The 14,538-nt window shown below is 36.8% G+C and overlaps 1 protein-coding gene across 3 annotated transcripts in view; it reads right to left on the reverse strand.

Annotated features, from left to right (window-relative positions):
• The window catches only part of ESYT2 (extended synaptotagmin 2), a 110,624-nt gene that overhangs the window by 5,130 nt on the left and 90,956 nt on the right, over positions 1–14,538 (reverse strand). For all 3 annotated transcript variants that reach the window (XM_058297623.1, XM_058297620.1, XM_058297622.1), the window contains 4 exons: positions 6,454–6,603; positions 4,337–4,725; positions 2,648–2,746; positions 1,644–1,775 (listed from right to left, as the gene is read on the reverse strand). In XM_058297623.1, the coding sequence (XP_058153606.1) occupies positions 1,644–1,775; positions 2,648–2,746; positions 4,337–4,725; positions 6,454–6,603 (770 nt within the window). The remainder of the gene's footprint in view (positions 1–1,643; positions 1,776–2,647; positions 2,747–4,336; positions 4,726–6,453; positions 6,604–14,538) is intronic.

Raw genomic sequence — 14,538 nt, forward strand, 5'->3', positions numbered from 1 at the left:
ATTATATCATTGATGTGGAGACACTGGCCACTGGAAGTGCTGAAGTCAGGGAGAAGGAAAAAGAGGTAAAATATGGGAGCATTTTCAAGCTTGGAATTGTTTTGAATGACATTGCAATAAAAGATACAGGCCGTTATGTCTTGCTATAACCTATAGAATTGAGTGGGAAAGAGTGTAAACTACAATATAAACGATAATCCATGCTGCATGGTGATGCCCCAAAATGTGTTCATCAATTGCAATGATTGTACCATACTAATGAAAGAAGTTGTTAATGTGGGGAAAAGTGGGAGGTGTGGGGAGGAGGGCACATGTGAATCCCTCATTTTTAAAATGCAACATTTTATGTAATCTAAGTACCTTTTAAAAATAAGAAAAAATATAAAGAAAAAAAGAACATGTCAAGTAAAATAAACCTATAGCCAAGATTTGACCCATGCCTGTTTGTTTTTTTTGGCCTGACAGTTTGACCTTTCATTTATATAAAGTTACTGGCATGGAAATATGATAAATAAATTATATCTTTTTTTTAAAGATTTATTTTATTTATTTATATATTCCTCACTCCCCCCCATCCCTTGTTGTTTGAGGTCGTTTTCTGTTCTCTTTGTCCATTTGCTGTGTGCTTTCTGTGTCTGCTTGTGTTCTCTTTAGGAGGCACTGGGAACCAAACCCGGGACCTCCCATGTGGGAGAGAGGTTCCCAACAGCTCGAGCCACCTCAGCTCCCTTACTTGTTGTGTCTCTCACTGTCTTTCCTCTTTGTGTCTCTCTGTTGCATCATCTTGTTGCATCAGCTTGCTGTGCCTGCCCATCGCGCCAGCTTGCCCTCTCTATGAGGCACTGGGAACTGAACCCACGATCTCCCATGTGTTGAGTGGGAGCGCAATCGCTTGAGCCACATCCGCTTCCCTGAATATCTTTAAAGCTGACTTGTAAACTGAATTCATAGATACTGATACCATTAAACTTCATTTTTTCCCAAAATATTGGTAGCTCTTCAGTTGCCAGAGGCCTATAACCTAAGATACCAAATTTGTATAGATCAGCAGTTCAGGAGGTCCATGAGATTCTCCTTTTTCCAACCATAAACATGTGTGAGGACAGATTTTCTTCATATACTTCAACAGAAACAACATGGCAGACCGATTATAGAAGCAGATATGAGAGTCTTTTATTAAGCATGACAACTAATGTGATTTGCAAAAATGTAAAGCAATAATATCTCTCTTCACAAATATTTTTTGTTTTGGAAAATAGTTTTCATAAAAATGTCACATTTTAAGATGTTATGGGTTTACTACTACTGAATAAATTAAAAATATATAAATCTTAAAATTCTCAGTTTTAATTTATAATACATATCAACAGATATAACCCAATAATTGAAAGTTCTTTAGGGTCAATAATATGATCTTTATTTAATCATCAGCCTCCCTGTCAACAGTGTTTATACCTTATATGTATTATGTTTAGCATTTCTACATGAAGTTCAAAATACTCTATTTTTAACAAGTACATGTTCGTTAAAATTTGGTTGTTTTTTCCCACTTATATTTCTCAGCAGCGAGTTGGTTTAACTGTTTTAGTCATACGAAAGTATTAATGAGTCAGTCAGTACATTCTGACTTGAATAAAATATACCTTTGATCAAACACTGGATTTAATGTTTTCTTTGATACATGCGTTTTTCTTCTTCCTGATCTCCTCTTGTCTGGTAATAAATACATTCGGACATAGGGATCAGAGCCATCTTCAGAAAAGGCAATAAGATTTCTTATAACACAAACCAGAGAACACTAGATATTAGAATTTAGGAAAGTAAGAATTAGCTTCACATTCAAATATATTATATAGAGTTTCAATTATCCTTTCTCTAAAAACTCAAAAGCAACAAAGGAGTAAAGGATTTCAAATAACATTAAATGTTTTTGTCTTTACCTGCTGACCTGCTTGTCTGGTTCTCTCTTAACTCCTTCCCTTTTTCTAGCTTGGCTAGAGAAGACTTTTGCCTCAATTTCTTCAGCCTACAGTTTTGAGGACATTCTAATAACACTTCGCACTCTGCTTCTAACAAATTAACTACTGTTCTATCTTTCCACAGAACTACTGTTTTCACCCAATAAGGAAACATGAATTAGTCTTAGGACCAAATAAACTAGTCTCCTATGTGGCCTCAATTAGGGATATTAACACGGCAAAATTCCTTCTTCAATTTGCTCCTATTTCTTTTGAGTGTAGGAATTGTAAGCTAATCTAAATCCACAAAGAAGAGATATTTTTTCCCTCAGTGTTCCTTCCCCAGCCCCATCTGCTATACAATAAAACCAATACCCTCAAATACAAAAGAAAAAAATTTTACAGGTAGAAAAACACATCAATTTTATTCCCTTAGTTCAAGTGCTTATTGAGAAGAGAGTATTCTTTTACATTCTGTATAGTACCAAAGAAGTGGCAAAGTTAATAAACATTGATCTCCTATACCAGTACCATGTTTCATTACTTTGTTTTTTAAAAAATGAAATATAAATTTATCTGCTGGACAATCCTAGAAGTAAACGTTTTCATTGCTATGTGTAATTTTTATACTCAGAAATAACAGTAGGAGAAATTTTGGAGTTTGAGTGACTTGGATACATTAGGCTCACCTGCAGGAATGCACAACCACAATGAGCTTGTTTCTTTGAGAACTGTGACGAATTGTCAACTGAATCTGTCCAAGTGGAGACTGTCCCAATGTTGTTCCACTGTGGAAAACAAAGTATAAAGCTCTCTTCAGGCTTTAAATAAATTGTGATTCATTGGTACAATGTATATAATAAAATAATGTTCATCCATTTAGTCTAGAAGATGTGGAAACATAATTTGAAACTTTTCAATTTAAATCAATCAAGTGAATTCATATTTTACTTCAAGGTTCAACATGACTTTATTCAAAATTGACATTTTTTCCCCAGTTAGGATCCAATGTAAAAATACGAGTTTCCTTATTACATACATCAATTCTGCAGTCTTTGCTAAACAATATCTAGCCTCTAACTACCCAAATCTAGCATATCCTTTCTCAAAACTCTATATATGATTTGCTCTATTTTTAACTAACAGACCATCTGGCAAGATAGCATTATTTCTTCAGTTTGATTTCTCTCTGCTCAAGAATGAAGTACATCATCAACTGAAACAAATGTATTACACTAATGAAAGATGTTAATGGGGGAAAGTGTGGGAGGGGGTGAGGGTGGGGTATATGGGAAGCCCCTATATTTTCAATATAACATTTGTGTCTTCTATAGCTTCTTTTAAAAAAAAGGAAAAAGAAAAAAGGAAAAAAAGTTTAAAAACAATAAAGAATGAAGCACTAACTTCCAAGATCAGTGAATTAATTGAACAACTACTGCTCTGGTTTAATGTTTCTCAGTATCATTTTGACTACTATTCAAATTTAACTCCTGAGAAAAAGTTGTTACCTGTTTAAAATTCTATTTCTTTCTGAAGTAAGAGAGAAAAAAGGGGACTGATTTCTTTATTCCAAAATAGTGAACATGAGTATAAAGAAAAAAAAGTTCTGAGTATGGATCAAAGAAGGATCTTACAGATCTAGACTGACTGGTTAGGAACAGATGTCTTAAAAGGGCTCTGTAATCATCTTGTATTTTTTCTGACTATTTTAGAGTTAACATGTTTTTCACCTTTGCCTCTATTTCTTTTATTAGTTTCAGATTACTCAACATACTGCTTAAAATAACAAATATGAAGAAGTGTTTCAAAGGTCAACTTTATTCCTTCCACTGAGAGGAAAGGTTAACATCTGAAACTTGTGATAACTAAAGACTATTTTTTCTTCCTTATCAAAAGAAAACCATTAACACATCTCTGAATCATGGGGCTAAGATAAGAAATCAACACAAATATCCAAAGACAAATGAAAATTAATTAGTACTAATGGGATGTTGACCAAAGATGAATAAATATTATCATTCATAATATAAAGAAAGCCAAACTAATGCCAAACCTTTCCATGTTACTGTATAAGACTGAACAGGTTAACTCTTTAGATTTCATCTTCCTAGTCTGGCATTAGGTGCACAGTACTGTCCTAACTTTAAGCCTCTCTCCTTTTCTATTCATGAAACTCCGTCCACCACTTTCTTGTCTTTAAGTGAGCCAAATATGAGCTTCTAGAAAGTGGAAAGTTATATTTTAAAAGTCAAAGACTAAGTGAGCAAAACTGCAAAACAACTGAAAGCTTTTTTAGCTAACTTAAGATTACCTTTCCCTCCCTATACGTGATATGAGTATTCTAAATTTGTTTAAAGAAAAAGAGGTATTTAATTTACTTTTCCAGCTGTCGTAATCTTTGCCGAAGTTCCTGTGTGGCAATAGGCAACGATATATCTGAGGCTATGCTTGGGGTGGGTTCCTTGGCTGAAATGTGGCTTGGGGAGTAGGCAGAATTGGAGGCCTGGAGGCTGGAGGAGCTTCTACTGAGATGATGTGGCCACTGAGGGCTGACGTTAGGAGACTGCTCTTTCTCTTCCATGTCAGTTTTACTACTGCCATCAATCACTGGTGTGGATGGAGCTGTTTTGCTGCCATCAGTGGCTGGAGACCCAGAAATCTGAGATTTGACAGAGATTTTTCTCCCTTCTTTGGAAACAGAAGGTCGTTTTACTTGAGCTGAATGTTGGTGATCTGGGGACCTTTCTTGTTTCTCCAGGTAAAGTATCTACAGATGGAAATAAGCAAAAAAATTAAAATCAGTAATAATGATAACATCCTGATATATAAACACCTTCAGATAAATTAATTTCCAAAAAGTTTAAAATTTTGGCACAAAAGAATAAAAAAAATTCTAGTATCTGCTCAAATATTGAATTATTAAGCTAATATTATATTATAGGAAATTTAGAAAAAGGGAAGTTTAAATAATAAAAATATCACTTCTATAATACAAAAATCAATTATGTGTATTACATTTGCATGCATTTCTACAAACTCTAAGACATTCTGTTATTTTCAGAGGGGCCCATTTAATTCTAAACCCTTGACAAAACACTAAAATCCCTTATTCTAAGACAGGTGGTCTTCTACTAGAAACCCCTTCAAGAAATGAAGACAGTCAAGAACATCTATTCTCCAGCAAGATTACTTCAAAGGAATGTAGCAGTCAATGTAGGAACAGAGGTGGTAGCCAAACAAACCATTCATCTTTTGGCTTATTAAAGCATGTGACTTGCTCACTTTGCTGGCTTTTAATACTTACTTCTAATGTACAAAATATTCCACTAAGCAGAGGGACTATATTTAGAAAAAACTACTCTACTCTTTGGGGCTAGATGGCTTGAAAACTTTTTCCCCTTTTATAAAATAATACTGCAATAGACATCTTTATGTTCCCATCTTCCCCATATTTTGTATTACTACCAAAAGTCAGATTTCTAGAAAATGGATCACTGGTCCAAGGGGTCCTAAGTGTATGGCTCAGGAATAATGCAGTCTTTTTAGAAAGGCTGTACTAATTTAAATGTCTTGACAAGGTGCAAGAAGATCATTTTCACTGCACCCTTGACAGACTAAATCTATTTTCTTTTAAAGTTAGTGCTTCATTTAAAAAAAAAAATTTTTATTATTATTTTTCTTCCCTTCCGCCCCTCCCCCCTGCTATTGTTGCTGTCTGTGTCCATTCGCTGTGTGATCTTCTGTATCTATTTCTCTTTTTGTGCTCTATTCTCCTTTCTCCTCTAGGAATCACCGGGATTTGATCCTGAGGACCTCTGATGTGGAGAGAGGTTCCCTGTCAATTGTGCCACCTCAGTTCCTGGTCTCTGCTGCGCTTCACCCTGAGCCTCTCCTTCGTCTCTCTTTTGTTGCATCATCATTTTGCTGCATGACTCACTTGCACGAGCACTGGCTCTGCAAGGGCACTGGCTCACCACACGGGTACTCAGTGCACCCTGTGGTCACTTGGCTCACCACATGGGCACTTGTGTGGGCACTGGCTCACCACGCAGGCATTGGCTCACCATGCGGGCACTCGGCTCACTGCGCAGGCACGCTTTCTCTTCCTTTTTACCAGGAGGACCCAGGGATCAAACCCAGGTCCTCCCATAAGGTAGGCAAAGGCCTTATCACTTGAGCCACATCAGCTTCCCTAGTGCTTCGTTTTAATTTGCACTTTTTTGATAAGTGAGTTTTAACATTTTCCCATATGGTTACCCGTTATATTTTCAACATTTTCTTAGGTATTTACTAATTAATCATGTCTATTTTGCAAAAGAGAACTTTTTCTAGTCAATCCATAATCTGATGCCATCATTTTAATCAAACTATCTTCCTTTTGCAAACATGGCAGTATCTCTACCACACTCTGAATCAATACAAACAAATATTATCTATTAGTGGCCCATTTTCTTCCCTACCCACACTGTATTTATTGCAAAAGATGATAAAATACCCTGAGGGCGATCTTCATTTTTATAGTGCTGTTTGGACCTGAATTACTAAGTTGGAATCGTTGATTCACAGTCATATCATCACTTGCAAGCAGCTGGCTGAGTGGAATCTTCAAATTTCCCAGTGAACACTGATGTTCTTCATCTTTGACCTACAAAAAATTGTACAGAAAATATACTTAGCTCTGAGGATAAAAATTATAGACACTATAGAAAACATAGAAAGATCTACAAAATTAGTCTTTAGAAAGCATATTTCAGCCATATTCTTTGAACTAGTGTTTCCACTGTAATTAATGTAGTATAAAACCTCCTTAGGAAGATAAAAAACATTGTAATGAGGAAGAATCCCCATGTCATACATGTCTCTAATTTCCTCCTTACATAATTATAGCAAGCACTAAAAGATTGTCTTATAAACCATTAAGACAACTCTGAGCTAAGAGGCAGTAGCCTGTACAAATCTGATGATCAGAAAGAAATGTCTTTTAAACCCTATGAAAATGGTGGCAATAAACATTAGTAGTAATATATATAATTGTTACTGATAAAACTTATTTATGGAGAAAGCACATTTCTAAGTGTCTTTTAAGTCTTCCCTATTCAACATCTACTTGGATATTTTGAAAACTTACCGTACCTGTTTTATTTTATTTTTATTTTTAAAAAAAGATTTATTTATTTATTTCTCTCCCCTCCCCCTCCCCCCCCACCCCAGTTGTCTGTTTTCTGTGTCTATTTGCTGCATGTTCTTCTTTGTCCACTTCTGTTGTTGTCAGAGGCACGGGAATCTGTGTTTCTTTTTGTTGCGTCATCTTGTTGTGTCAGCTCTCCATGTGTGCGGTGCCATTCCTGGGCAGGCTGCACTTTCTTTCGCACTGGACAGCTCTCCTTACAGTGCGCATACCTTGCGCATGCGGCTCCCCTACGTGGGGGACACCCCTGTGTGGCATGGCACTCCTTGTGCACATCAGCACCGCATGTGGGCCAGCTCCACACGGGTCAAGGAGGCCCGGGGTTTGAACTGTGGACCTCCCATGTGGTAGACGGACGCCCTAACCACTGGGCCAACTCTGCTTCCACAGTATCTGTTTTAAATGAAGAGGCTTAACTTAGCATAGTAATTTCTCCTCACTAATAACCTTCAGTATTACCTCTGTCATAGGAATTATTTCTTTCAGACTGTTGCAATACAAAACAGTTTAATCAAATAGAGTAAGAACTCTGGAGGTTTCACAGTCTGTACAAAAATGGTTATAACCACACATGAAAACTTAAGGAGACATGGCTCAACTGATAGAGCATCCACCTACCATATGGGAGATCCAGGGTTCAAACCCAGGGCCTGCTGTCCCATGTGGTGAGCTGGCCCACACACAGCGCTGTCGCATGCAAGGAGTGCTGTGCCATGTAGGGGTATCCCTCGCATAGGGGAGCCCCATGCGCAAAGAGTGCACCCTGCATTAAGCTGCCCTGTGTGAAAAAAAGTGCACCCCGCCCAGGTGTGGTGCTGCACACATGGAGAGGTGACGCAGCAAGATGACACAACAAAAAGAGACACAGATTCCCAGTGCCACCGAGAATGCAAGTGGACACAGAAGAACACACAGTGAATGGACACAGAGAGCATGCAACAGGGGCAGGAGGGAAAGGGAGAGAAATAAATTTAAAAAATAAATCTTTAAAACCTAAAAGCATCATTCCTTATTTAACTATAATCACAAACACATTTTAAAAAATATTTAAAACTGTATTTTAAAACTATGACACTGTTTAACTGTTTAAAAGAACCTTGAAAGTTATTTTTTATATATCTCAGACCCAGGAACTATAGATTACTTTAAGACCAACAGTACAATTTATGAAGGACAAGTTAGCTAAACAAAAATACAAATCTTTTTTAGTAAAACAGAATGTAAAAATATTAAACTACAAACACAGAATGAATAAAACAGAGCTAGGCATGCCTGACCCTGACAATGGGCCAGTAACCCAGATGCTCTCTCAAGCAGTGTGTAAGAACTACAAGGCAATACATGTTATCTTGGAACTCAGAATCTCAGTGGGCTGAGGAATTAGAATTGTGTAAGCTAAATAGAAAATGGTGAAGCTGAAGCTTCTCAAAGAGGCCATATTAAATAAGAACAAAGGGAACAGAATTATTTAGAATAGCATTATTTACTAAGCTAACTATTTGGCTACAAATGTGCGATCCACTTAAAACACTTAAAATCCACTTAAAACCTAAAGGCAATAGAAGAGAAAGATAATATGTACAATGATTGAGAGTAGGAGGTATACATCTAAGAAGCCTCCTACATATTCATCTGAGTATGTAATTTATACGTACTTATATATTTTAAAATACACAAAGAGAGAAATTTTGCTTCTGGCCATGATGGCGTATACTATTTAAGAATTTTTTTTAATGTACTTTTTTAATTTTTAAAGGAAACTTAAGTTTACATAAATGCTACACAAAAAATATAAGAGATTCCCAAATGCCCTGCTTCCTAGCCTTCCCGTACTTTCCCACATCAGCAACATCTTTCATTAGTGTGGTACATTTGTCACAACCTGATGAACACATCTTGAAGTATTGGCACTAAGCAATGATTATAGTTTATATTGTAGTTTACTCTCTCCCACACACCTTTGCAAGTTATTACATGATAAACAATGGCCTGTATCTGTCATTGAAATGTCATTCAGGATAATTCCCAAGTCCCAATAATGCCCCCAAATTACATCTATTTTTTCCTCTTCCTCCCCCTCAGAACTTCCAGTGGCCACTGCCTCCACATCCATGGTAAAAGTTCTTCCATTACCTGGATCACAACCAGTCTACAGTAGAACAACTGTAAGTCTACTCTAATCCATCACAAACAGATATATGCACACCAATGTTGACAGCAGCATTATTCACTATTGCCAAAAGTTGGAAACAACCCAAATAGCCATCAACATGACTGGATAAAAAAATTGTGGTACCTACACACAAGAGAATATTACTCAGCTTTAAGAAGGAATGCAGTATTAACACATGGGATAACATGGATGAATCTTGAAGACCTTAAGTTGAGTGAAGCAAGCCAGGCACTGAAGGACAAATATTACACGCCCTCACCGATATGAATTAAATAAGCAAATCGAGCAGGCTTACAGAGTTAGAATCTAGAAGACAGGTTTACAGGAGACAGAAAGGGAGTGAGTCAATGCCCATATTTAAGGTTTTTATACGATCTATTACAAGGCATATTGCTTAAAGGTAGACTATTAAAAGTTAAAGATGAATACTATAACTCCTGAGCAACCACTAAAAATTTCAAAACAAAACAAAGAGATATACATTTAATAAGTCAAAAAAAGGAGAAAAAATGAAATCCTAAAAAATAGTCAATTAATTCAAAAGAAGTCAGATTTTGGAAAGGAAAAAAGAACAAACGGGAAAAATAAAAAACAAAGAGCCTGGTGGCAGATTTGATGCCAACTATGTCAATAACAACATTAAGTACATTTTACCTAAACATCAAAATTGAAATGCACAGATTGTCAAATGAGATAAAAAAAGCAAGACCCAACTATATGTTACCTTTAAGAAACCAACTTTAAATATAAAGTCATAAATGGGTTAGAAGCTAAAGGATGGAAAAAATACATCATGCTAACTCCAATGGGACAAAGAATATTACTAGGGATTAAAAGGGTTATTTTATGATAAAGAGATCAATTCATCAAGTGAATATGCATCACAATACTTACTGTTTCTACACCTAATAACAGTAGAGCTTCAAAAATATGAAACAAAAATTGAGAGAACTGAGAGGCAAAATGGACAAATTCACTAAGTTGGAGATTTCAACAACCCACTCTCAGTAATTAATAGAACAAGTAGACAGAAAAGTAAGGATATAGTAGTAACAACAACAACAACAAAAAGCTGGGGTAGCTATACATGTATCAGATGATACAGACTTTAAAAGCAAAACTGTTGTTAGAGACAAGAAAGAACATTACATATTAATAAAAGGGATGATTCATTGGGAAGAAATAACAATCACAAATATATATGCACCTCACCAGGATGCCCCAAGATACACGAGGTAAACACTGGCAAAACTGAAGGAAGAAATAGACATCTCTACACTAATAGTTGGAGACTTCAATACCCCACTTTCAGCATTGGACAGAACATCTGGGCAGAGGATCAATATAGAAACAGAAAGCTTGAATAATATGATAAATGGGCTCAACCTAATAGACATATATATAGAACACTGTACCCTAAAGCAGCAGGATATACATTCTTTTCAAGTGCCCATGGATCTTTCTCCAGGATAGACTATATGTTGGGTCAAAAAGCAGATCTCAATAAATTCAACAAAATCGAAATTATACAAAGCACTTTCTTTGATCAAACTGGAATAAAATTGGTAATCAAGCAGCAAAAAAAATCATAACACACTCTTAATAATCAGTGAGTCAAAGAAGAAATTTCAAGAGAAATCAATAAATATCTTGAGACAAATGACAATAAGAATACAACATATCAGAACATATGGGATGCCGTAAAGGCAGTGTTGAGAGGAAAATTTACAGCCCTCAATGCTTCCAAAAAATTGAACAAGAAGAAACACTACCAAACTCATTCTGTGAAGCCAATATCACCCTAATACCAAAGCCAGATAAAGATATTACAAAAACAGAAAATTATAGACCCATTTCTCTACTGAATACAGATGCAAAAATCCTCAATAAAATACTTGCTAAGTGAATCCAACAACACATTAAAAGAATTAACCATCTTAATCAAGTGGGTTTTATACCAGGCATGCAAGGCTGGTTCATCACAAGAAAATCAATCAGCATAATATACCACATTAATAAATCAAAGAAGAAAAATCACATCATCTTATCAATTGATGCAGAAAAGGCATTTGACAAAATACAGCATCCTTTCTTGATAAAAATACTACAAAAAAATAGGAATTGAAGGAAATTTTCTCAACATGATAAAGGCCATATATGAAAAACCCACAGCTGTGTGCTCAATGGTGGAAGACTGAAAGCTTTCCCATTGAGATCAGGGACAAGACAAGGATGTCCACTCTCACCACTGTTGTTCAATATAGTGCTAGAGGTTCTAGCTAGAGCAATCAGGCAAGAAAAAGAAATAAAAGGCATCCAAATTCGGAAGGAAGAATTAAAACTTTCACTATCCACAGATGATATGATTGTATATCTAGAAAGTTCTGAAAAATCTACAACAAAGCTACTAGAGCTAATAAATGATTTCAGTAGTGTGTCAGGATACAAGATCAATATGCAAAAATCAGTGGTGTTTCTATACACTAATAATGTGCAATCTGAGGAGGAAATCAGGAAAAAAAGAATCAAATATTTAGGGATAAACTTAACCAAGGATGCAAAGCACTTGTATTCAGAAAATGATAATGCATTGCTAAAAGTAATAAAAAAAGACCTAAATAATTGGAAGAACATTCCATGCTCATGGACTGGAAGACTACGTATCATTAAGATGTCGATTCTACCCAAATTGATACACAGATTCAATGCAATTCAAATAAAAATTCCACCCGCATTTTTTAAGCAAATGGAAAACACATTATCAAATTTATCTGGGAGGGTAAGAGGCCCCAAGCAGCCAGAAACATCTTAAAAAGGAAAAATGAAGTTGGAGGACTCTCACTTTCAGAATTTAAATCACATTCCCTAACTACAGTGGTAAAAACAGCATGGTATTGGCATAAAGATAGACACATAGACCAATGGAACTGAACTGATGGTTCAGAAACAGACCCTCACATCTATGGCCAAGTAATTTCTGACAAGCTGGTCAAGCCCACCCAGTTGGGGCAGAACAGTTTATTCAATAAATCATGTTGGGAGAACTGGATATCCATAGCCAAAAGAAAAAAAGAAGACCCCTATTTCATACCTTATACAAAAATTGACCCAAAACGGATCAAAAGGGAAGCAGATTTGGCTCAATGGATAGAGCATCCGCCTACCACATGGGAGGTCCAAGGTTCAAACCCAGGGCCTCCTGACCCATGCGGTGAAGCTGGCCCATGCACAGTGCTGATACACACAAGGAGTGCCATGCCATACTGGGGTGTCCCCTATGTAGAGGAGTCCCACGCACAAGGAGTGCGCCCCATAAGGAGAGCCGCCCTGTGCGACCAAAGTGCAGCCTGCCCAGGAGTGGGGCCACACACACAGAGAGCTGACGCAGCAAGATGACGCAACAAAAAGAGACACAGATTCCTGGTGCCGCTGACAAGAATACACGAGGACACAGAAGAACACACAGAGAATGGACACAGAAAGCAGACAACTGGGGGGGGGGGGAGAGAAATAAATTAAAAATAAATAAAAAACACAAAATGGATCAAAGACCTAAATATAAAAGGAAGTGCAATAAAGCTACTAGAAGTAAATGTAGGGAAACATCTTCAAATCCTGGTGGTGGTAGGTGGTAGATTCTTAAACCTTACACCAAAAGCATGAGCAATGACCAGAAAATATGGATAAATGGGATCTCCTCAAACTTGAACACTTCTGTGATTTTTGACTTCATCAAAAAGGTAAAAAGGCAGCCCAGTCAGTGGGAGAAAATATTTGGAAACAACTTATCTGATAAGGGTTTGATTTCCATTGTATATAAAGAGATCATACAACTCAACAATAAAAGAGCAAGCAATCCAATTTAAAAAAGGGCAAAAGATTTAAATAGACATTTTTCCAAAGAGGAACTACAAATGGCCAAAAAGCACATGAAAAAATGTTCCATATTACTAGCTATTAGGGAAATGCAAATTAAAACAATGAGATATCATCTAACACCACACAGAATGGCGCCATTATTAAAAAAACAGACAACAATAAGTGCTGGAGAGGATGTGGAGTAATACGAACACTCCTTCACTGTTGGTGGGGGTGTAAATGGTGCAGTCTCTGTGGAAGACAGTTTGGCGGTTCCTCAGGAAGCTAAATATAGAACTGCCATATGAGTCAGCAATTCCTCTACTAGGAATATATCCAGAAGAACTAAAAACTATGACACAAACAGATATCTGCACACCTATGTTCACAGTGGCATTATTCACAATTGCCAAAAGATGGAAACAACCCAAGTGTTCATTCACCAATGAATGGATAAAGAAAATGTGGTATATATGTATGATGGACTACTATGCTGCAGTAAAAAGAAATGAAATTGGGACACATGTGGTAACATGGATGAGTCTTTTTTTATTAAAGATTTATTTTATTTATTTCTTTCCCCTTCCCCCCACCCCCGCACCTGTTATCTGCTCTCTGTTTTCATTCACTGTGTGTCTTTCTGTGTCCATTTGTATTCTTGGCAGCACGGGGAATCTGTGTCTCTTTTTGGTTGCATCATCTTGCTGCATCAGCTCTCCATGTGTGTGGTGCTGCTCCTGGGCAGGCTGCACATTTCTTGCCAGGGGCAGCTCAATGTGGAGTACACTCCTTGCATGTGGGACTCCCGTACACGGGGGACACCCCTGCATGGCACAGCACTCCTTGCATGCAGCAGCACTATGAGTGGGCCAGCTCATCACATGGGCCAGGAGGCCCTGGGTTTGAACCCTGGACCTCCCATATGGTAGGCAGATGCTCTATAATTTGAGACACATCCGCTTTCCACATGGATGAGTCTTAAAGACATTATACTAAGCAAAGTAAGCCAGACATAAAAGGAAAAATATTGTATGATCTCATTAATATGAACTAAATGCAAATAATAAACACATGGAATCAAAACCTAAAGTATAGGTTATTAAGAGATAAGAGGAGGGTTGAGAAGAACTACTGATGTTTAATGTATGTAGAAGTTTTAATTAACTTGATTGTAAAAGTGTGGAAATGGATAGAATGGATGGTAACATTATAGTGAGTAGCAGATGGTTTATAAATAGGATTGTGGCTGAAAATGGTAATCTGGGGAAGTAAATGTCAATAGAAAGAAAGCTAAAGAATAATCTAGGGACTGAATAACACAGTGAACCCAGAAGTGGATGAGAATAGTACTTAAGGGTAAA

This window comes from Dasypus novemcinctus, chromosome 5 (genome assembly GCF_030445035.2).
Source record: "Dasypus novemcinctus isolate mDasNov1 chromosome 5, mDasNov1.1.hap2, whole genome shotgun sequence".
Lineage (NCBI taxonomy): Eukaryota > Metazoa > Chordata > Mammalia > Cingulata > Dasypodidae > Dasypus > Dasypus novemcinctus.